The 24,669-nt window shown below is 42.3% G+C and overlaps 1 protein-coding gene across 1 annotated transcript; it reads left to right on the forward strand.

Moving 5' to 3' along the window:
- The first annotated feature begins 164 nt into the window (after positions 1–164).
- LOC133499683 (protein shortage in chiasmata 1 ortholog) lies at positions 165–24,596 on the forward strand. Its single transcript, XM_061817954.1, has 28 exons — positions 165–413; positions 684–744; positions 837–945; positions 1,060–1,141; positions 2,358–2,524; positions 3,145–3,307; positions 7,844–7,934; positions 8,005–8,146; positions 8,219–8,326; positions 8,781–8,913; positions 9,132–9,226; positions 11,280–11,492; positions 12,547–12,879; positions 12,974–13,195; positions 13,842–14,027; positions 14,105–14,197; positions 14,544–14,704; positions 14,772–14,844; positions 15,613–15,676; positions 16,488–16,669; positions 16,737–16,842; positions 19,972–20,083; positions 20,153–20,274; positions 21,787–21,874; positions 21,932–22,063; positions 22,134–22,283; positions 23,080–23,719; positions 24,387–24,596. Exons 2-28 carry the CDS (start codon positions 700–702, stop codon positions 24,470–24,472), a joined length of 4,098 nt encoding a protein of 1,365 aa, XP_061673938.1. The 5' UTR covers positions 165–413; positions 684–699; the 3' UTR covers positions 24,473–24,596.
- Positions 24,597–24,669: the final 73 nt, after the last annotated feature.

Here is a 24,669-nt window from a genome sequence, read left to right on the forward strand (position 1 = left end):
TTCTCTTAAATACAAGATATCAGCAAAGGTTGACCTGTAGTAAATGGTGGACGTTCATTGCCTACAACTACAGCAAAGAGAATGGAATTTCCTTTGGTGAGTTGTTAAATATTTGCCACCCTGGGATGTGGAATTTGTGGACGGTCCCTAGAACATCAAGCGAAGACATTAATTTGAAGCGACAACAAATCCAACAGCGATTTATTTTTACAGACAATTTGCCAAATTGTCTGATACACACTTCACATGCTATATACTGTAGTTGAAAATATACGCATGTGGCAGAGTACGAACGAGTGAGAACTCATTGTCTGGAAAATACGATATAAAACTTCCGCTGTGTGAATTTGCTTCTCAATAGACGATCTTTGATAGTCACCGAGTGTGGGTTTTGGTACTTATAAGAAGCATAGGTAAGTCATAACGATAAAATTGGTCACATTTTTGTATTACATAATTGAATGTTTATGTTTTAGTGGTGAAAAAGAACATTATATGTTTGCTAATCGAAAAAAATGTTGGCTATGGTACTTTAGTTATCTGTTAGCTGTAGTTTAGCTATCATTAGCCAAGTCGAACTAATGCGTTCTGTTTCTTAAGGAGAAGAGAAATATCTAAAATTAAGTAAAAACCATCAACCCTAAAATGTACAACGGTTTCAGCACGTTTGCTAATGTTTACAGGTGTTTCAACTAAAGTATGTTCTCTTTGATCAGCTTTAAAGCTCTTGACTACGCTTTCGAGGTAAGTTTATGATGATGTTGCATAAACACGCAGTAAAACGAAATTATGAATAAGTGATTTAAAAAAAAAAAAAAAAAACATCTTACCGTCAGACCAGAAACCGTCGGAAGGTGTTGATGGACTTGTTGGCGCTACCCACGCCCAACATAGGTGACGGTGTTAATCTGACGGAGGTCACGTACACAAAGCCATGGGTCAGAGGTACACTTATGAAAGCACGTTTTGGTTTTTTTTTTTTTTTTTTTTTCGTTTTTTAATCAATTTAAGCAATGTAAATACAAAAAGCAACTGAAGGGATTTACTGTACACGTTTAGGGAAGGCGCTTTACACCTCGCTCAGCACTTCTGTCATGGACGATCTCAGAGGAACCACACAACACATCAACTCAACAGAAAAGTAATGTACCTCTTAAATCAGTGGTTCCAAAACCTTTTACACCAAGTACCACGGAAAAAAAAATAATTGGCCTTCCAAGTTCCATCATAATGATCAACAGTAGTAGTGTACAAGGCCCAAGTGTTCATCCAAAATAAGGCAGATGTTTTATTCCAAAAAGGTATTTTCACGATTATTGTAAGCCACTCTTATGCAGAGTTTGAATATTAATACTATACTTAACCTTTTCTGGGCAGGGGTTGCAAATTTGCAACAGATTTAATGTAATCAAAAATTTTAAGTCCCGAGTAACATTTTCTGAAAGTATCAGATTTTTCTCTCCGCAAAATTTTACATGGTTCAGAGAGGGTTAAATATATAAAAATATACTATTTCAGTCATGATTGAATTAAATTCAATCAAATTGTATTGAACACAAAAATTGGACCTTATTAAATGTTTCCAAAAAGAAAATCAAAGAAACATTGAATGCAAACATAATGTGTTTAAGATTTAATTATGCAAAATAGAATTGTGCATCATTAATTAACCATACCATCTTATTATTTTTTTAAGGTTTAAATCGATAATTTCATGGAGAGTTTGAGTATTTAATTTGGTGATCTTTCCATTAGAGGAAATAATTTCCTTAAAGTCTGATTGGAAAGATTTAAGAAATCATAATTGGGGTCAGCACAGTGGATCAGCTGGAAAGTGTTGGCCTCAAAGTTCTGAGGTCCTGGGTTCAATCCTGGACCCGCCAGTGTGGAGTTTCCAAGTTCTCCTCGTGCCTGCGTGGGTTTTCTCCGGGCACTCCGGTTTCCTCCCACATCCCCAAAAACATTAATTGGACACTCTAAATTGCCCATAGGTGTGATTGCGAGTGCCGCTGTTGTCTCGATGTGACCTGTGATTGGCTGGCAACCAGTTCAGGGTGTACCCCACCTCCTGCCCGTTGACAACTGGGATAGCCTCCAGCACTCCCCGCGAGCCTCGTGATGATAAGCGGCAAAGAAAATGGATGGATGTATGATAGAGTAGAGTAGATAGATAGTTTGTAATACATACACGTCATTTACACCAAGTTGTCAACCATAAATTGGGTAAAATTTAGGTTTTATTGAACACTCCTCAATATTCCCGGTTTTGAAATATCGTTGATGCTCACTACACTGTGGTCATTTCCAAGTCACCACATTTTTCTTGTTTTGAGAATGACGTATTTGTACCTCTCCAGATACCTTGACCCTTGGAGTATGAAGGACACGATGGAGATTGTAGAGAGTTGTCCCTCCGACTCATTTGAGCGTCTTCACCAGAGTAAACAGTTGAAGCTTTCCTATCCATGTGAGGAATCCTTTTTCAAGTTACCTGAGCAGATTGATCCTGCAACTAAAGACAAAGGTAAAGAAAAAAAGTCCTGTTAAAATGTGGATTAGGATACAAGTTAAAGTTCCGAGCGTCGTCGCTTGGTCATTTTTTTTTTTTTTGCTGAGTTGCGAGCCAAAATTAAAGGTACGAGCAAGCTTCGGATACCGTGTTGAAAGGTACTGTAATGCCCTCACATGTGGGCAAGGAGAACCACAATCACTGACGCACTTTTGTCCGTTGATTTAACCGGTTCAAACCATTAGAGCAACAAATAGAGAATGAGAGCCAATAAGCCAGTAAGACACAACTCCCACCCAGACGCTCACGTAGTCACCCCGCCGACTCCAGCTGCTGTCACTCATTCAACCACACTCATTGAAGGGACACTTCCAACACAGATATAGTACAGTATGTACAATAGTTACATTGATTAAAACAGCATATATCTTAACATTGTTTTTATTAGGATTTTAGGCAAGACAGAAATATTTTTCTTTATTGAAAAAACCCAACATTTTTTAGGGGTGGTATGGAATGGATGAATTGCAATTGTTTTTTGAAGGAAAAGTCATACATATGAGTGAATTGCGTTACAGCTTAATTCACAGAACAAATTAAACTTTACACTTACATCATTTGTTGGATTTTGGCAGATCTTTTCCTGCTGGAAGAGATCATGGCTCCCGATTTCCTCCCACAATTTAGACACCATTTGCCCACCTTGAAGAGCAAAGTGTCCCGGCTGAAGACCCTGCTGGTGGCCGACCCGCTCATTAACCGGAGCGGAGACTTTGTCACCGAGGAAACAATACTCAGGTGCCAGAAACTTAACAGTCTTCCTCAGTATTTAAGAAGTGTGTTAAAAAGAGTTGTGGGAAACGTAGAAGTTTTGATCTGTTTTCAAATATAGGGAGTTAAATTAGAGACCTCAGAATCTATTTACCAAGTATAGTAACAAAGTACTTGTACTTCATTAGTTCCCACCCCTGTCAGTTTCATACGTCGTAAATTAGGGGTGTCGAATTCAAATTCACAGTGGGCAAAAATTAAAAATTGGGACCAAGTTGGTTGGCCAAACTCAATATTTATTAAAAAATTGACTGTGCTTGTGCCTGTTTTCCTTTTGCAATGTTAAATTTAATCATATAAAAACAAACTTGAAGGTCTACTGACACGTAAAGCAGGATTTTTAGTATGTTTTTAATAAAAAAAAAAAAATAAGGCAGCTGGAATGGACCCATCCGTTTTTTTCACCACATGTCATGACGTTGTCGTATATGGATTTTGGCATCTCCCGCTATGAAAATCCTCTCAAGGCATTCGTGTTTGAGAAGAACCAGGAAGTGACGTTTTTTTACAGTAGGGGGGTCGAGTGTTTATATTGGTTTATGCCTATTGTACTGGCGAAAAATTACTTTTTTTTTTTTATCGTGTTAGCTAAAATGCTGACTTGTCGTATTGCTGGATTTTGCTCGAACACTCGGGAGGATAGATTCAAAGGACGAGAGCTTTGTGCATTCTAAATGACAGGTAGGTGTGTATAGAGCTATTGAAAAAAAATAGTTCAGGGGGACTAATTTGTCTCAGAGTTTATTACATATGTTATTTGTTAATGTAGATCAGATGGGTCGAAGACAAAGAAGAGGAGGAAACCGGACCCAGCGTCAGAAGAAAAAGAGGAATGCACAGAGCCTACAACTGAGTGTAGGGACTTTGAATGTTGGGACTATGACAGGAAAAGCTCAGGAGTTGGTTGACATGATGATTAGGAGAAAGGTTGATATTCTGTGCATCCAAGAGAGCAGGTGGAAAGGTAGTAAGGCTAGAAGTTTGGGAGCAGGGTTTAAATTATTCTACCACGGAGTAGATGGGAAGAGAAATGGAGTAGGGGTTATTTTAAAAGAAGAGCTGGCTAAGAATGTCTTGGAGGTGAAAAGAGTATCAGATCGAGTGATGAGACTAAAATTTGAAATTGAGGGTGTTATGTATAATGTGGTTAGCGGCTATGCACCACAGGTAGGATGTGACCTAGAGTTAAAAGAGAAATTCTGGAAGGAACTAGATGAAGTAGTTCTGAGCATCCCAGACAGCGAGAGAGTTGTGATTGGTGCAGATTGTAATGGACATATTGGTAAAGGAAACAGGGGCGATGAAGAAGTGATGGGTAAGTACGGCATCCAGGAAAGGAACTTTGAAGGGCAGATGGTGGTGGACTTTGCAAAAAGGATGGAGATGGCTGTAGTGATCACTTATTTCCAGAAGAGGGAGGAACATATAGTGACCTACAAGAGCGGAGGTAGAACCACGCAGGTAGATTATATTTTGTGCAGACGATGTAATCTGAAGGAGGTTACTGACTGTAAAGTAGTGGTAGGGGAGAGTGTAGCTCGACAGCATAGGATGGTAGTATGTAGGATTATTCTGGTGGTGGGTAGGAAGATTAAGAAGAGAAAGGTAGAGCAGAGAACCATGTGGTGGAAGCTGAGAAAGGAAGAATGTTGTGCGGCCTTCCGGAAAGAGGTGAGACAGGCTCTCGATGGACAACCGAAGCTCCCGGAAGACTGGACGACGACAGCCAAGGTGATCAGAGAGACAGGCAGTAGAGTACTTGGTGTGTCATCTGGTAGGAAAGGGGAGAAGGAGACTTGGTGGTGGAACCCCATAATACAGGGAGTAATACAAGAAAAGAGATTAGCGAAGAAGAAGTGGGATACTGAGAGGACTGAGCAGAGGCGAAAGGAGTACATCGAGATGCGACGTAGGGCAAAGGTAGAGGTGGCAAAGGCTAAACAAGAGGCATATGAAGACATGTACACCAGGTTGGACACGAAAGAAGGAGAAAAGGATCTCTACAGGTTGGCCAGACAGAGGGATAGAGATGGGAAGGATGTGCAGAAGGTTAGGGTGATTAAGGATAGAGATGGAAATGTGTTGACTGGTGCCGGCAGTGTGCTAAATAGATGGAAGAATACTTTGAGAAGTTGATGAATGAAGAAAATGAGAGAGAAGGAAGAGTTGAAGAGGCAAGAGTGAAGGACCAGGAAGTGGAAATGATTACCAAGGGGGAAGTCAGAAAGGCACTACAAAGGATGAAAAATGGAAAGGCAGTTGGTCCTGATGACATACCGGTAGAGGTATGGAAGCAATTTGGAGAGATGGCTGTGGAGTTTTTGACCAACTTATTCAACAGAATACTAGCGGGCGAAAAGATGCCTGAAGAATGGAGGAAAAGTGTTCTAGTTCCCATTTTTAAGAACAAAGGGGATGTTCAGAGCTGTGGGAACTATAGAGGAATAAAGTTGATGAGCCACACAATGAAGTTATGGGATAGAGTAGTGAAGGCTAGACTCAAGACAGAAGTAAGTATCTGCGAGCAACAGTATGGTTTCATGCCTAGAAAGAGTACCACAGATGCATTATTTGCCTTGAGGATGCTAGTGGAAAAGTACAGAGAAGGTCAGAAGGAGCTACATTGTGTCTTTGTGGATCTAGAGAAAGCCTATGACAGAGTACCAAGAGAGGAACTGCGGTACTGCATGCGTAAGTCTGGTGTGGCAGAGAAGTATGTTAAAATAGTACAGGACATGTATGATGGCAGCAGAACAATGGTGAGGTGTGCCTTAGGTGTGACAGAGGAATTTAAGGTGGAGGTGGGACTGCATCAGGGATCAGCTCTGAGCCCCTTCCTGTTTGCAGTGGTAATGGATAGGCTGACAGATGAGGTTAGACTGGAATCCCCTTGGACCATGATGTTCGCAGATGATATTGTCATATGCAGTGAAAGCAGGGAGCATGCAGAGGAACAAATGGAAAGATGGAGACATGCACTGGAAAGGAGAGGAATGAAGATTAGCCGAATTAAAACAGAATATATGTGCGTGAATGAGAAAAGTAGAGGGGGAAGAGTGAGGCTACAGGGAGAAGAGATAGCGAGGGTGGACGACTTCAAATACTTGGGGTCAACAATACAGAGCAATGGAGAGTGTGGTCAGGAAGTGAAGAAACGGGTCCAAGCAGGTTGGAACAGCTGGCGAAAGGTGTCTGGTGTGTTATGTGACAGAAGAGTGTCTGCTAGGATGAAGGGCAAAGTTTACAAAACAGTGGTGAGGCCGGCCATGATGTCCGGATTAGAGACGGTGGCACTGAAGAAACAACAGGAAGCAGAACTGGAGGTGGCAGAAATGAAGATGTTGAGGTTCTCGCTCTGAGTGAGCAGGTTGGATAGGATTAGAAATGAGCTCATTAGAGGGACAGCCAAAGCTGGATGTTTTGGAGACAAGATTCGAGAGAGCAGACTTCGATGGTTTGGACATGTTCAGAGGCGAGAGAGTGAGTATATTGGTAGAAGGATGCTGAGGATGGAGCTCCCAGGCAAAAGAGCGAGAGGAAGACCAAAGAGAAGGTTTATGGATGTGGTGAGGGAAGACATGAGGGCAGTTGGGGTTAAAGAGGACGATGCAGGAGATAGGCTAAGATGGCAAAAGATGACACGCTGTGGCGACCCCTAACGGGACAAGCCGAAAGGAAAAGAAGAAGAAGAAGATTTGTTAATGTAGAACTAATCCCCTTGGTCAAACCGGCAACATATAACAAAGCACTTGCATTGCATTTAAGACAATTTAATCACACACACAATACAATACAACACAAAACAATAAAATTGAAGTACAAAGACAATTTAGTAGCGTGTAACACGAGCTAACTAGACATAACAATATCTATTTTAAAATGTATGTAGGGATGTCGGTAGATCTTTAAGTTCCACTGAAATGCCGACTCTGGAAGAAGCACACCTTAATTTTATGAACACATGAGCAATCAGTTTATTTTAATAAATAACAATAATTACTTTGGCTCTCTAGCTGTTGTCTTTGAGGTTCTTTTTTTGTGAAATTTTTTTTGAAGGCCAACAACAAAGCAACCGCGCAAAATAACAATGTCCAGCAATAATTAAAATCCAACTTTGAAACAATTAACAGGAGTTGAAAAGGTGCAAAGTAGAAAAGCTGTTATATTGTTATACTCCTTCGTAACTTCATAACACCCTTGCTGGCTCACAAGACAAACAGGTCTGTCCTTTATGAAGAGGAGGGGGCGCTTCCTGGTCTTGACTGATGCACCTCCAACACACTAGCAAACTATTCTTGGATTTGTATTATGAATAGTCAACGCACTATATAGGATACTGGTGGCAAGCTCTATTACCTGTTTTTTGATATGGTCTCGTGGGCCAAACATATATACTATTACATCATGAGCCAGATTTGCCCTGTGGATCAAAGATGGACATATGTTGTCTGTCATAAATGCACATTTTAATGCAAATCTTATGTGTGGGGTATAATCTTGCAGCTACTGTGCACCTTTTGAGTGGCTCAAGGATGGGCGGCACAAAGCAGACATCACTGAAGAGTTTACCAAAGAGCCCCTGATGGCAAACGAGGTTATTGAACTATTTACAAGTATATGCTTTTCTGACTCAATAGCTGAAAAACTGTATTTTCTTCCGGTAGTCGTTGCTGTTACCTGAGGTTCTGGACGACTGCAAGATAACCGCCGACTATCCCAGCAGCTTTTCAAGCCTTTGTAGTTGTTTGAATGTTGTTGCTGAACAACTAGTTGAGCAACTTCCTGACCTGGAGGCGCTGAATAAAGGTAACGCATGGGCTGTTGGGATTGTTTCCAATAAATGTGCAAATAATAAAAATGTTGTTTTGTGTCCTTCAGACGAATCAGCATCAGTGGACTTTTCACAACTTTCATCAGTGTCGACGACCAGCAAAGGAAACTGGATGAAGGACACACACCCTTCTGATTGGAATACAAAACACTCAGGTTCTGGTAGCACTGGTAGAACTAGTACTCAGTCTAGTACTTTTACTATAAAAGATTCCGGCCCCTTGTTTTTGAACTGTAACTGTCTCCGGTATGGTTCTGGATCTGGTACTGGAAATGATACTATAAATGACTGTTACTGGTTCTGGTTCTTGTTCTGGTACTGGTACTGGTCCTATTCTGGTAATATGGCTAGTTGTGGAACTGCAGCTGTTTGTGGCAGTGGTTACTGGTTATAACTGTCTTTGGTATTGACCTACGATGCATGTTTTTTGGGATGTGGGAGGAAACCAGAGTACCCGGAGGAAATCCACGCAGCCAGGGGTAGAACATGCAAATTCCACACAAGCGAAACTGGGATTTGAACACGAGTCCTCAGAACTCTGCAGCAGATGTGCCAAGCAGTTTTTCCGCCCTGCCGCCCATTAGATTTTGTTATTGTTGTAATTTTTAGAATGGACGACGCTTCCGACCGACATGGAACTGGAGGTGACTCTGACTCCACCTACCACCGCCACTAGTCACTATCACGCCTGTCAGAGCATTTGTGACCTCCGGAAGGAAGAACTGTCTTTACTGGACACACTGTGAGTGAGGATCTTAAAATCTATCATTTTGTATTTGAGTACTTGACTTTATCGCTGTCCCACTTCCAGAAATAACTTTCTCCAGCCTTCTGATTGGCTGTGATGGGTTCTTGTTTTTTTTTATACAACTCTTGCATTGGATCTCTTTAGACTGTACAGTCTGTGTATGTATAAATAATTTTTCTGACTTTTATTCGTTCATTTTTATGATATTCCAGATCTTTGGTGTCAGCAGGAGCTCAGAAGCAAATGGAAGCGTCGCTTTGGATGGTCGAGAAGTATCCAAACTATGTGCTAAGGTTCTTGTTTGCAGGTACAATAAAGACCTCAATGATTAAACATTGATTCTTCAGTAGAGTGAAACCTTGACTTAGGAATTCCTCAACATCCATATTTTTCGTCAGATTATTATTTTTTTTGTCCTTAGTTGTGTGCAAATATTTGTGTTTCAAGGAGCCAGATGGTAGCAGAAAACTTCACAAGCAGCAGATAGTGAATTTAAAAGAAAACAAGGTTCAACCTGTCACTCCCAGTTGAAGTTTTCTGTAAAACTAAACACAAAACAAAGAGCGCCACGGACTGGAAAATACTAACATTATCTTAACTTGTGGGTAGGATTAACTGGTACAGTCCTTAAATAGTTCAGGTCCTACCTAGAAAAAATGAGTTATTTCGTCACAATTGGAAGTGCTCATTCTCAATGAATGGACTGAATGAACTATGGGGCCCCTCAAGGGTCAGTTCTTGGAGCCCTCCTGTTCACCCTGTACATGCTACCCTTGGGTCATATTTTTCAAAACTTTAATTTTGACTATCATAGCTATGCAGATGACACAGTTATATTTAGCAGTGTCTCCAGATGACTACAGTTCAATTGAGGTGTTATGCCACTGTCTGTGTGTTTCTTTCGGCTTGTCCCTTTCGGGGTCGCCACAGCGTGTCATCTCTAAAGCAAATAAATAACTGGATGAGCCAAAATTTTCTTCAACTAAACCACAACAAACCTGAGATAATTGTTTTTGGCAGTAAAGAAAAGAAAATGGCTTTTAGTAATTAGCTGAATTCACTTTAAACACCAAGACCACGTCCGAAACCTTGGTGTTGTGATAGATTTTGACCTGACTTTCTACAGTCATATCAAATCAATTACTAAAACTGCCTTTTACCATCTGAAGGACATGTGCAGAGTGAAGACTTGCATGTATCAAGCAGACCAGGCAAAGCTCATCCAAACTTTTATCTCAAGTAGACTTGACTATTATAATGGTCTTCTGACTGGACCCCCCAAAAAAAGTATTAAACAGCAGCAGCTCATTCAGAGTGCTCCAGCTCGTGTTCTGACCAGAACAAAGAGGTCAGGGCATATAACTCCAATTCTAAAGTCTTTACACTAGTTTTATAATAGATTTTAAAGTTCTGCTAATGGTCTATAAATCACTAAGTGGTTTAGGTCCTGAATACATGAAAGAAATGTTTACGTAATACAAGCCAAGTAGGTCTCTGAGATCGACTGACTCAGGTCTAATGGTGGAGTGCAGACTCCAAACCAAACATGGTCAAGCAGGATTTACCTATTATACTCCACACAAATGGAATAAGTTGCCAACAAAGTGTCATAAGCCCCAAGTGTGAATGTTTTTAAACCCAGGTTAAAAACGCTTCTTTTTTCTTTTGCTTTTTAGAGTACTTCCATTTTTAAAATATTTCTTTGTTTTTACATGTTTGATTGTGTAAAGCATAACAAGTTACCTTCTGCATGAAATGCGCTATACAAATAAATTTGCTTTGCTAACACAATGTGAAACAGATGCAAACAGGCTAATAAAACTAGCATCAATTTTTGCTGTAGTTATAAACCTTCAAATTAATTACACTTGAACACAAATTAATAAAAATATATACAGAGTGACAATACAGTACTGATAGCCATATATTTTTTATTCCCAGCGAAGAATGACTGATATTACAGCATCTGAGTTGCAACTCATCATCAAATCTATGTACAATACTGTGTACACTAGTATCTTTGTGTATTGTGCTGCCTCTTGGTGGCCAAAAGAAAAACAGCATAGAAAATGAAATCATGACCCACAAAACTGTTTAATTACAAAATTTACCTTGTATTTATATTATTACTGTATGTTCCTATACAGTAAAATGCTGTAGACTGTTATTTTTCTTTTTAAAAAAACTGCTGTGTTTTCTGGGAGGCTGAAATGGCTGAGCCTTCATGGCCTTTTCCATTCGTTTCAAGGGGGAAAGATGACTTATGATGTGATTTTTGTTCATGATACAACATGTTTATGGAACAGTTTAAATTAAGGCATCACCTTACATGAAAACAACTAATTTGTATTTTCTGATAGAACCTGAAGTAATAGAAGCCACCATTGACTTCCAGCCGCTGAGCGAAGCCTTGAAGTTGACAACCTTGAAAAGTGTGCTTCCAGAAACGGACACTCGGCCGTTGTTGGGCAACATGCGGGAGTTACCCGAGAGGCTGAACACTGAAGCTCCTTCTCATGAGGAGGCCCACATGATGGAAGAATTTAACCTGTCACCGGAACCTGATGGAGAGTGTGAGTTCCCTCAGCTTAATTTCTCTGTATTTGTTGCATGAATTCATTAAACAACAGATGTATGGTCTAGCCCCGACTTTGTAGTATTGACTTATTTATTAGAGTGATGGACGATGTCTGATGATGACGATGATGATGTCTACCAGATTTTATGTCACCAAGTGAAACTGGCATTTTCAACAATACTATAAGAGATACTAGTGAATTTTTATGTCAGGGGGAAACTCTCAAAATGTGTTTGTCTGTGTGTTCTGTTCGGCTGTTAGATCAAGCGGAATATGCATCCCCTTGATGCAGGAACAGTTTTACAGTGTCACAATGGGTTTTTTGAGCTTCCTCTGTGAGTCAGTATATTAATTAAAGTTTGTTGAGGATCAGAGTCGATCAGATGAACAGAACAGAATTACGAGATGGGTTAGAGAGACAAAGACACTTTCTGTGTTTGAGCCAAAACGGCTAATTCAAACTAAAATGGCAGACTTCCTGTGTCTTTTCAGGCATGGATTTCAGATTTTTTTTTTTTTTTTTTTTGGGTGGGTCCAATTATTGACATGCATACCAAGGTTTATGTTGGTAAGTGAGACTGGCTATAGAGGTGCTTTTTTTAATTCTGGAGGGTGCTTAGTCAAGAAAAAAAGTTGTTGGGTATTTTCAGGCATGTTTACCAGAGACCTTTTGTGGTTCTACTTATGATAAACATGCCTTTCAAATTACATGTTGGCAAGTGAATTTTTGCCCATCTCTCTGGTACTGTACTTGCTTCTAGTCTCATTTGAGTGAATTCCCTCATAGGAGTTCCCTGTTCCAGGCCTAAAAGTCTCTCAAAATGACTCGTTTAAGTAACAGACTTCTGCCTCTGTGTTATGCATGGGCCCTTGAGACTTTTTCGTGGTTTCTGTTTTGACTGATGTATCCATCGAATTCCATGTGGATTCTTGCAGATGGTATTGTATTGTAGGCTGATCTTTTTTCTATTCTTCCAGTGAGTTTTGAGGGTCGAGCACTAGGGACCCTTCTAATGAGAAAAACAACATTTCTCCTCTTGTCTCCTCAGACTGCTTACAAAGTGCTTCACCAAACCTCAATGAGTGTACAATTGTAGCAGACACGGTCCAAAAGCAAACCAGTGCTGAGTTCTCCCATAAAACACTCCCTCTTGACACAAAGGAAGTCAAACTTTCAACAAGCACCAATGACAGAAAAGCAAACAAGGTCTTTTTCCAAGTCCCATCCATAACTTCTACTGAAAAGATGACTGGCAACATCAAAAGCCAGAAAAATGACGACAAGAGAGGCGTCGTCACGGCAGCCAGGAGTCATTTGGTCCAGCACGCAGACCCGCTGACCACCTTCATGATGCTAAGGTCGCAGCAGGCATCCACTGCAGGTGTCTGTTCTCCACCTAGGAGCCTCGGGAGACTTATTCCCCATGCCATGATAAACAGGTTCACTGTATGTTTTTGATCTGTTGTGTTGATCAGCACCAGAGGAGGAACAAGAAAAACAAAGGTCTCCCGTGGTGCACCCAACTCCAAAGCAGACAGGCAAAGCGGACAGGAAGTCCACCACCCCCACCATCACTACAGTCACCCTCTCCATCTCTCCTGCTGCAGTGTCAGGACACGCATTCAGAGGGCAGAGCACCACCGCCACCACTGCCCATGATGCACTTAGCAGCAGGGTGGTTCAAGTTAAAGCCATTGGTATGGCTCGCTTTCACTTGCTATACAGAGATAACGCATCGTGTGTCAGGATCAAGATTCACCTCAAACAACACAAATAAGCAATCTAGAATCTAGAGACAGTAGTTCCTGATGCTGTCTTTCACCACAGGAAAGCCTTCTTTAAAAAAAAAAAAAAAAAAAATATATATATATATATATTATATATATATATATATATTATATATATATATATATATATATATATGGATAAATTGTGTAATCACAAAACATAAATTACATTTATTGATTACACATGAACTGTATGTATATGTTAAACCGTTGGGCCGACAGTTCTGAGGACAAGGGTTCAATCCCGGAACCGCCTGTGTGGAGTTTGCATATTCTCCCCGTGCCTGCTTGGGTTTTCTCTAGGCACTCAGGTTTCCTCTCACATCCAAAAAATGTGCATTAATTGGACACTCAAAATTACCCCCAAGTGTGAGTGCGACTGTTGTCTGTCTGCCCTGCGATTGGCTGGCACCTGGTTCAGGGTGTACCCCGCCTCCTGCTGGGATAGGCTCCAGCACTCCTGCGACCCTTGACAGGATAAGCAGCTCAGACGATGGATGGATAAACATTTGTCGTGTACTAAACAGCTAACGATGTGTTTTAATGTCCCACACAGACAGTCAGTGTCAGGCCTACAGTGAGCTGCTGTCCTTGGCTTGCCCTCGTCTGTCCTCTGCCAAAGAGCTGGGCCTCAACCTCCCCGCCTGGAGCGACTTTAAGCATTTGACCCCGGATCAGACGCGCTATGTGCTCAAACAGCGGGAGATGGCGATGTGCAGGAGGACGCTAGCAGAGAAAGGAGGTAGTACCCACACAGAAAGGATAATGTGGTTGCGAAGTAATCGATGAGGAGCACTATTGATGTGGCTTTGCTTGCAGATGAGGAGCGACTGTTCCACCACGTTTTTGTGATCCATATGCTGGTTACAGCAAGGGAGCTCCTGTTCAAATGTCACCTGAGTGCTGCTGTGGGTTAGTAAAATCAGCGCATTGTACTGGTTATAACTCCTGAAGCAATGGATATATCAAAACAAACAATGCAACAAATAATAATACCCCAATCACAGCCATATATTCTTTATCCACTATGAAACAGTTATTACTGCATCTTACTGACTCACTTCGCTCATTCACTGCCACTGACATCTTTTAAATTCGAATAAGCGGTTTCAAAAATAGATGGGATATCCATGTTAACTTGGAGGACTGGATGCCTAACTTTTTAATTCCTTGGGTATTTAGTAGTATACATGGTAGTTATGTTTAATTGGTGTTAGGATTATTATCTTCCCTGTACCAATGTAGTTTGCTGCTTTAGAGTACCTGAGCAAGGCATCAGAGACATGCTTCGACACGGGTCTGACTCAGCTGCTGAGAAGGCTGCACATCATCTTACATCTCGGGCGCAGGAACCACGAGTGTGACGTAAAATTGCTGGAGCTGCAGAAGCTGGTGGTGGCGCGTCAGCACAACGACAAAGTCAGTATTTGACGTACGTAGGTTTAATTACAACAATAATAACCCAACATGTTTGTCTTTGGTGCAGATTCTTGTAATCACATCGCTTAATTGTGACAACAACATGTCCACAATCATGGAAAGCTTGAAACAACTGATAGGTAAGGTTGAATTTACATCCACAACATTTGATGTCTTTTGAAATACTTCAAACATGGTCTTTGTCAAACAAGTCGTCAGTGGATGGCTAAAGCTGTAGTACAGTAACTTGCACACTAGGTGGAACTACTACACTATTATTTGGGCTAAGAGCCCTGCACTATTGGTACTTAACACAAACTGTGCGTGTGTGTGATTCATCCATCCATTTTCTGAGCTGCTTATCCTCACAAGGGTCACGGGAGTGCTGGAACCTATCCCAGCAATCATTGGGCAGGAGGCAGGATACACCCTGAACTGGTTGCCAGCCAATCGCAGGGAACATGAAGACAGGCAACAGTTGCGCTCATTATCACACCTTGGGGCAATTTAAAGTGTCCATTTAATGCATGTATTTGTGGTGAGGGAGGAAACCGGAGTGCCCGGAGAAAACCCACGCAGACACGGGGAGAACATGCAAACTCCACACATGCGGCGCCATGAATTGAACCCCAGTTCTGAGAACCACGAAGCAGACACGCTAACCAATCACCCACCTATGACTACTACCCTAGAGATAGAGTTCCAGTCAAATGTTTGGAAGCAGCATTCCACAAAGATTTGACTGGAGGTTAGTCATACGAGTAATTGTACTGTAATACTTTTCCATTCAATAGCATTTGCAAATAATTGCAAACCTTTGACTTCGGACTCCTGTTGTGTAGAACCATGAACTACAGTGACACGGTCTTTTGTTATGTATGTCATTAGATTTTATTATGTTCCTACAGCTGTAAGTGTAGTTCGCCCCGATGACGACAACAGCAAACTGAACGGTGCCAGAGTTGTCAGCAGGTCAGTGTAGTAATAACTCGAATATTCATACAGAAAGTACATTCCAAGTTTAATAATTTGTGTGACCAAACACAAAAACTAATTTACTCAAAAAGTTCTGAAAATTGCTGCAAGTAATTGCTTTCCAAGAAAATATTTAGAGATGCCCTAAGATGGTGTCCCCTCATTTCAACATAGTTCTTTAGCACCAAGATACCACAAAATGGCGCAAAAACAATATTTTTCTTTCCACAGTAATGTGGCCTTAGCACCAAAATAAGCTTTTATTTTTTATCATAAATTTGTGAATTTGGAAGTAGTGAATAGCAAAAATCTGGGGACTGCTTTACAGACCCTTTCCAAAAACAAATTTAATATGGAAAAGTTGATTTATTTCCAGAATTCCATTCTAAAGATATATGTTCATAATAATAATCACAATTGTTTAAATTGTCATTATTTATTTGCTCATTTTTACATTATTTTGACTTACAGCTCATAAAACCCACAAAATCATGAATTCTAAAAAAATGAAAATACTCAGAGGAAATCAGCCCAAATTTGGCTGGCCATGAATGTTTTAAAATGAGTGTCACACACTATTAATCTACTACACTCAACACAACTGGCGAGATTGGAAGTACACGACGGACCTTATACACACTTATACACTGGTCAGTTTTTATCGTCGCTTCCTTTGAGCAAGCATATCACAAACTTGCAACACAAAGCAAAACGATCATGTCTCGTTACTTGAAAAAACTTGTAAGTTGGGGCACTGATATGGTACCACTCTAACTGTAAACACGGGTCCTTGACTTGGTGCACATAGTATTCAAGACATTGGGTGCGTGTTGGTGTACGGGCAGCATCTGGGCCCGGACTTCCCATGGAATCTTTTCTCCCTGGTGGTGGAGTACGACCATGCCGGCCCATCTCCGTGGGCAACCGTATGCAAAGAGAGGAGAGTGCAGCACCTCACTTTTGACACCGTCCTCCCTGGCGGAGGTCAGCGTATGTGACTTGCTTTGCCTTTTCATCAGTGGACTAGAAGCTTATTTTGTTTTTAAAACTGCCACAGATAAGATGGAGCATGAGGATACTCTGGCGGACAAGGTGGGGTACGTGTTGTTGGTAACGGAGTCGCTCCTCAACTCTACATTGTTGCTGCAGGCCATGGAGTCCATGTAAGTGTTGCTGCTGCTTCTTCTTCTTTTCATTTCGGCTTGTCCCATTAGGGGTCGCCACAGCGTGTCATCTTTTTCCATCTAAGTCCATCTCGTGCATCTTCCTCTCAAACACCCACTGTGATCATGTCGTCTCTCACAACATCCATCAACCTTCCCTTTGGTCTTCCTCTTGCTCTTTTGCCTGGCAGCTCCATCATCAGCACCCTTCTACCAATATACTCCCTCTCCCTCCCCTGAACGTGTCCAAACCATCGAAGTCTGTTACAGTCTGGAGAATTTTTGTCTCCAAAACATCCAACCTTGGCTGTCCCTCAAATGAGCTCATTTCTAATCCTACCCAACCTGCTCACTTCTAGAGAGAACCTCAACATCTTCATTTCTGCCACCTTCAGCTCTGCTTCCTGTTGTCTCTTCAGTGCCTCTGTCTCTAATCCGTACATCATGGCCGACCTCACCACAGTTTTATAAACTTTGCCCTTCATCCTAGCAGAGACTCTTCTGTACATAACACACACAAGTATTTGAAGTCGTCCACCTTTGCTTTATTTCTACTCCCTGGAGCCTCACTCTTCCCACTCTACCCCTCTCATTCATGCACATATATTCTGTTTTACTTGAGCTAATCTTCATTCCTCTGCTTTCCAGTGCATGCCTCCATCTTTCTAATTGTTCCTCCACCTGCTCCCTGCTTTCACTACTTCTTCTTCTTTTCCTTTCGACTTGTCCCAACTGCCCTCATGTCTTGCCTCACCACATCCATAAACCTTCTCTTTGGTCTTCCTCTCGCTCTTTTGCCTGGCAGCTCCATCCTCAGCACCCTTCCACCAATATGCTCACTCTCTCGGCTCTGAACATGTCCAAACCATCGAACTCTGCTCTCTCGAATCTTGTCTCCAAAACATCCAACTTTGGCTGTCCCTCTAATGAGCTCATTTCTAATCCTATCCAACCTGCTCACTCCAAGCGAGAACTTCAACATCTTCATTTCTGCCACCCCCCGTTCTGCTTCCTGTTTTTTCTTCCGTGCCACCGTCTCTAATCCGCACATTATGACCGTCCTCACCACTGTTTTGTAAACTTTGCCCTTCATCCTAGCAGAGACTCTTCTGTCACACAACATACCACCACCTTCCGCCAGCTGTTCCAAGCTGTTTGGACCCGTTTCTTCACTTCCTTACCACACTCACCATTGCTCTGGATTGTTGACCCTAAACATTTGAAGTCCTCCACCGTCGCTATCTCTTCTCCCTGTAGCCTCACTCTTCCCCCTCCACCTTTCTCATTCACGCACATATATTCTGTTTTACTTCGGCTAATCTTCATTCCTCTTCCTTCCAGTGCATGTCTCCATCTTTCTAATTGTTCCTCTGCATGCTCCCTGCTTTCACTGCATATCACAATATCATCTGCGAACATCATGGTCCAAGGGGATTTCAGTCTAACCTCATCTGTCAGCCTACCCATTACCTCTGCAAACAGGAAGGGGCTCAGAGCTGATCCCTGATGCAGTCCCACCTCCACCTTAAATTCTTCTGTCACACCTAAGCCACACCTCACGATTGTTCTGCTACCCTCATGTGTGTCCTGTACTATTCTAACATATTTCCCCGCCACACCAGCCTTACGCATGCAGTACCACAGTTCCTCTCTTGGTACGCAGTCATTGGCTTTCTCGAGATCCACAAAGACACATTGTAGCTCCTTCTGACCTCTGTACTTTAACACTAGCATCCTCAAGGCAAATAATGTCTGTCATGTCAATGTCATCTGTGGTACTATTTCTAGGCATGAAATCATACCGTTGCTCGCAAATACTTACTTCTGTCCTGAGTCCAGCCTTCACTACTCTATCCCATAACTTCAGTGTGTGGCTCATCATCTTTATTCCTTTATAGTTTCCAGTTCTGAACATCGCCTTTGTTCTTGAAAATGGGGACTAGTACACTTTTCCTCCATTCTTCTGGGATCTTCTCTCCCGCTAGTATTCTATTGAATAAGTTAGTCAAAGACTCCAAAGGCACCTCTACAAATTGCTTCCATACCTCCACCGTTATGTCATCAGGACTGCCTTTCCATTTTTCATCCTCTTTAGCGCCTTTCTAACTTAACCCTTACTAATCATTGCCACTTCCTGGTCATTCACGCTTGCCTCTTCTACTCTACCTTCTCTCCAAGTTTCTTCATTCATCAACTTCTTGAAGTATTCTTTCCATCTATTTAGCACACTACTAGCACCAGTCAGCACATTTCCATCTCTATCCTTAATCACCCTTACTTGCTGCACATCCTTCCCATCTCTATCCCGCTGTCTGGCCAACCTGTAGAGATCCTTTTCTCCGTCTTTTGTGTCCAACCTGGTGTACATGGCGTCATATGCCTCTTGTTTAGCCTTTGCCACCTCTACCTTTGCCCTACGTCGCCTCTCAATGTATTCCTTTCCCTCTCCTCAGTCCTCTCAGTGTCGCTAACCTTTTTCCTTGTATGACTTCCTGTAATTTGGGGTTCCACCACCGAGTCTCTTTCTCCCCTTTCCTACCAGAAGATACACCAAGTATTCTCCTGCCTGTCTCTCCGATCACCTTGGCTGTAGTAATCCAGTCTTCCGGGAGCTTCTCCTGTCCATCGAGAGCCTGCCTCACCTCTTTCTGAAAGGCCGCTGATGTTGTGTGTGTTGCTGATGGTAGAAAGAAAATAGAAGTGTTGGTAAACTGTGTGTCCAAAGTCACTGATGGTGTGGTGATACATTTGTCTGACTTCGGCACAGGTAGCGTGGATTTGTTTTCCACTCAGTGATGGTGGGAATGTGAGTGTGAATGTTTGTCCGTGTCAATGTGTGCACTGCAACTTACTGGCGACCAGTTCATGGCACCACTGTATTATAACAACTATCTGTTTGTAAGTAATTGTTTTCAACACAATAATGACAAAGAAGTGAATGTCAGTTACGGAGATCGTTTCACACAGCATTTTTTTCCTGTTTGTAACTTCCCCGACAAGATGGAACTCTAGTCAGGCAACTTTCAGGCATTTTAAAGTACTTCAAACCACGATGGCTGCATCGGGGAAATACCTGTACACACAGATGGCATTTTGCTGTCACTCACTCACTTTCTGATATTTTTCCAGGTTTAACATAACACTCCTGGTAAGGAGCCACTGTCCATCCTTGCAGAAGCTGGGCGTCACCAATCACTACTCTGTTATCACTGTGGATGAGACCACTGCCATAGTTGTACAGGTAGACAAACCCGCCAATCACTGAACTCCTACAGTATGCCACCTGCCTACCTAATTTCTGTATGTAAAGGAGCAGGAGGAGCTTTGTGAGGAGAAAGCCAGCGAGGTGATTGTGATGAGGCTCACCGCTCTGTCACTGCAGTATAACAACTGTTGGATCATACTGCACTGCCCCGACAGCAAGGGGGGAGGGTCAGTTCTACTTTGGTTGATTATCTTGTTATGTTATCATGTTATCACATACCTATGTTATCACAGGAACTGATTAAGTGTTAGGATTTGAGTTCATTAGGATCAAAACAGGATTAAGCATAATGTGAATAGTGGACAACTTATCAGTTAACTAGTGTTTTATCTATTCAGGATGCTACCTTGCTTTCATTAGGCATAGCATTGTATTTGATTTTATCACTTCTCATTAGAAATAGTATCTGGCAATGGGAGAATGTTGGACAACTTAACCATAATGCTTTCCTCACTCAGGTTGGAATCTTGCTGTATGTTCGCAGAGCAACTGCTGTTATGGTAGCATTTGATCTGATCAGTTAATTAGGATTAATACCAGGCAGCAGGGGGCAAACAAATTGAACTCTGATCAATTAATTGTACCCCTTTCTTTCTTTATGTTCCTAGTTTGGTGGATGTTAGCAAAGTCATTCCTAGCATGTTAACTTTTGACCCAGTTAGTTCTCATTAAATAGTACCTGACTACCGTGGAATAATAAATAGCTGTTTATCTTTTAACCATTGTGCTTTCTATAAAGTGAGCTCTTACCAATTCACGGTTCACCGTTCACGGCCCCGCATATTCATATTTGCTCTCCAAGTTTGTTTTTTTAACTTCCCATATTTTCACATTTGCAGAGGTCTTAAATTCTTTTCGTAATAGACAAGGTGCCACATTAGACGCGGTGTCTTCTAATATGGTGCACACTGAGTTCCAACATTTGCAAATGTTGGTGTGTGACTTGTCCAACAAAATACACTTAAACACACTTGTTAGACTGTTAGCATGCATTCCAGCATGTGTTTTAGCATGTATGCAAGCTCCCGTATGAAGGCACTCAGGAGGTATTAAAGAACAATTGCATTTTACATCTGTAAGCAGAAGAAGCTGAAATTGCCCCACACACTGCCTGTGTAGGCTGGGCATTACTCACTGATGTGTTTTTAAACATTAGTTTCTATCGAGTTCTGTTGGAAAGTTTTGAGTTGTTTAAGATTCTGAGTTATCCATCCATTATCTGAGGCACTTATCCTCATGAGGGTTGTGGGCAGGAGGCGGTCGCAGGGCACTTGGAAATAGATAACAGCCGCACTCACAATCACACCTAGGGGCAATTTAGAGTCTCCAATGACTGCATGTTTTTGGGATGTGGGAGGAAAACAGAGTGTCCAGAGAAAACCCACGCAGGCACAAGGAGAACATGCAAACTTCACACAGGCCACAAAAAGTGCTTCAAATTAAGACAAATGGCTTGAATCGATGACCTCCTCCCAGCTATTCATTCAATCGAGGTGCACTATCATTCAGGTTTTTTTCCGTATTTTTCAGTCTCACATTGTTCAATTCAGGCAGAACCCTTCTTGCGTGACAAGCAATCACACAAAAAACAAACAAACAAAAAAAAGCTAAATTCTTCACCCTTAAGACACTCACTGATCAGAAGATTGACTAATGTCACAGCAATTGTATTTGTGCAGGTTCTCTGGTGAAGCCTTTAGCAACTTGGTGGTGGTCTACTCGTCACTGGTGCTCTTCGGCATGAAGCCAGAAGACCTGGATGTCAAGGTACCAAGATGAGGGCATCTGCTACACAAGTGTAGAAACTTACTGGCTATACGGCAGGTCTTGATTGCGTCGGATGTGTTGGAAGTGGCCCGTTGGGTCAGCCGGATCTGCTTCCTTAACCTGATGTCCAGTGATCGGAATCCCGTCAATTACCTGGAGCGAGAATGGCTGGCCGTCACGTCCTCACAGGTGAGCTCCGTGTAGCCTCTTCACCTTAGTCATGTGCTTACCAACACACACACTTTGCCTTGTTCATCAGGAGGAGCACCACCTGTGCAACTTTCCCTGCGTCAACCCCCTGGTGGCTCAGCTCATGCTCAGGAGGGCCCCCTCTTTATCGTGGCTCCTGACTGCCTCGCTGACACAGTTGGAGGAGATGTTGCCCGAGGTACCAAGCAAGGTGCTGAAGGTATGCCCGAGGGACGCTTCATAAGGTGCACCTCGTGTCAGAATAATTGGAATAATCTGTATGACTGAGAAGTTAGCGTGTTAGCATGCGAAATAATACAGTATATCCTCAAGGCTATGCGTTTATGAGCTAATCCAGCTGACTAAACTCAAATGAAGACACCTCGAGAGGAAGCACAACTATATAAAAATTACACGGTGGAAAAACATGAACCAATATTTTCACGGTAATGCAAAGTTTGGAAGGCTGTAAAAGAATCTTATTTTTTGGCTGAGTACATCACGTAATGCCGTGCCGAACACGCATGGCCAAGCTAAAGAGAAACTTGACAAGCCAAATACTCAAACGTCTAAAGAAGTGTGCCGCCTATACAAACTTTTACCAAACCAGTGCTCTAACCACTGAGCTACGGGGCCTCACTAAAAACATTTGGAAATAAAATGTACAATTGAATCCGCTTTGAATGCAAGAAATATCACTGAAAAGTGGAAGCAGGTCCAGTCGGGGAGGCGCGATTTCTGTTTACTACCACAACGCGCAAACGGAAGTAGGCCAGGACACGGACGTCCCTGATTGGTAGATGTCTCGCACATTCAAACCGTGTTAGAGTGAGGAAATGCGCACACAGTTGATCACCGAAATCGATGGGAAATTCATCACAATCTTGAATGGCCCAGCCCTAGCGCACCTTCCTATAACTCAGGATGTGATAGAACTAACCAATCACATTCATCACACACACATGCTGGATGTGAAGGTGTCAGTGTACCTAATGTTGTTGTTATTCTCATGTCAGCTCTTTAGCAACACTACTTCCCTATATGAAGCTCAGCCAGCTCAGTCGGTTCCAGCTCATTTGAGTCCAGCCCAGTCACTTCCAGCCCTGCCAGTTCTTCCCCAGTCGGGTCCGGTCCAGGTGGGCCAAGTATATCCGCTCGCTTCTTCTCCTCCTCCTCCTCCTCCTCTACCCGAGCTCACCAACCCCAGTTCAGAACCATTTCCAAGCTTCAACCCTAGCTTCCTGTTGGCCCCCGAGAGCGAGGATATAAGCTTCTACTCTCAAGAAGACGCCACCGATTTTGTCTATGATGACGCATGGCCCGCCAAAAGCCCGGATCTTAGCAGCCGGGGCCTACCCAGTCAGTGGAAGGACAGAAATGACCAGGAAGTGATGTTAACTGGTCGCAGGGGCCGAGCGGGAGCAGCGGGGAGGGTAGTTGAAAGGGGAAGCGGCAAGTGGTCACGACAAGATTTGGGATCCTTGGATGCCACCTTCAGGTCCCTCAATCTGCCTTCACAAGGCCCGCTGTGGAGAGGAAGCCCGGCTTTTAGAGGTTCACACCTCAGAGGGAGAATGTCCACTAACTATGGATCAAGATACTGGATGGGACAAGAGAGGAAGAGGAGTGAAAATGTGGCCGGCTTAACCGGAACAGGTGAGATACAGTAGCGGACATGTTTAAAGTTGAGCGTTTGGTAGGTTGGTCGGGAAATGGGTAAGTAGGTGGGTAAATAGGTAAGTACTTTAGTCTCATAGATTGGTAGGTTGGTGGGTAGATTTGTGTAAAGGTCAGCAGGTAGGTGTGTATGAAAACTGATGAGTGGGTAGGTTAGCAAATGAGCAACAGAAAGAGGAGAAAGGTACAAGAGTGGGTGTTTAGATACTGTATGTAAATGAGTAGGTAGCCAGATGTGGAGGCAAGTAGAAAGTAGATAGACAAATGAGTATGTACTGTAGGTAGATTGCAGCCAGAGAGGACTTTTTGCAAATATTAATTACTAACAACAAGTTCTAATCAGGAGTTCTTAATTGCATTGTATTGTAGGGAGGAAGGAAGGAAGAAAAGTATGTAGGTGGGTTGACAGATTGCTAGTTATGTAGTGTACATAATGGTACAGGGGGTCTAGGCACATGGCAAAGTAGGTAGGAAAATGAGTGGGTAGCTAGTGAAGTGGATGGGGAGAGCCGGGGGTTGCGAGATTGGTAGGTGGATAATATAACGTAACAAGGTTCATGGTGTCATTGTTACAAATAGTACTTGTTCCTTTCAAAAATGAATCCTATATATTCCATAACAAAACATAATAATTGTGTGTTTGCAGCGGTGATTCCTCTGAAGAAAAGCAGGCTGAGCTACGAGAAAGTGCCCGGACAGACAGACGGACAGACCAGACTGAAACTCTTTTAGCAACAAATTCTGTTCATGTCAAGTTCACGATTTACACATATTTGACATGTGCACTTGTCATGTTTGCAAAAAAAGTATTAATGACAGCGTTGCAGTATTTAAACATTGATCTACTTCGATCATATTTTTGCGTATTCTATTTGTGCATTTAAACAAAAAAAAGCTGAGTGTGTCAAAAACATTCAAGTGTGAAGTGC

The sequence above is a fragment of the Syngnathoides biaculeatus genome, chromosome 4 (genome assembly GCF_019802595.1).
Source record: "Syngnathoides biaculeatus isolate LvHL_M chromosome 4, ASM1980259v1, whole genome shotgun sequence".
Classification (NCBI taxonomy): Eukaryota; Metazoa; Chordata; class Actinopteri; order Syngnathiformes; family Syngnathidae; genus Syngnathoides; species Syngnathoides biaculeatus.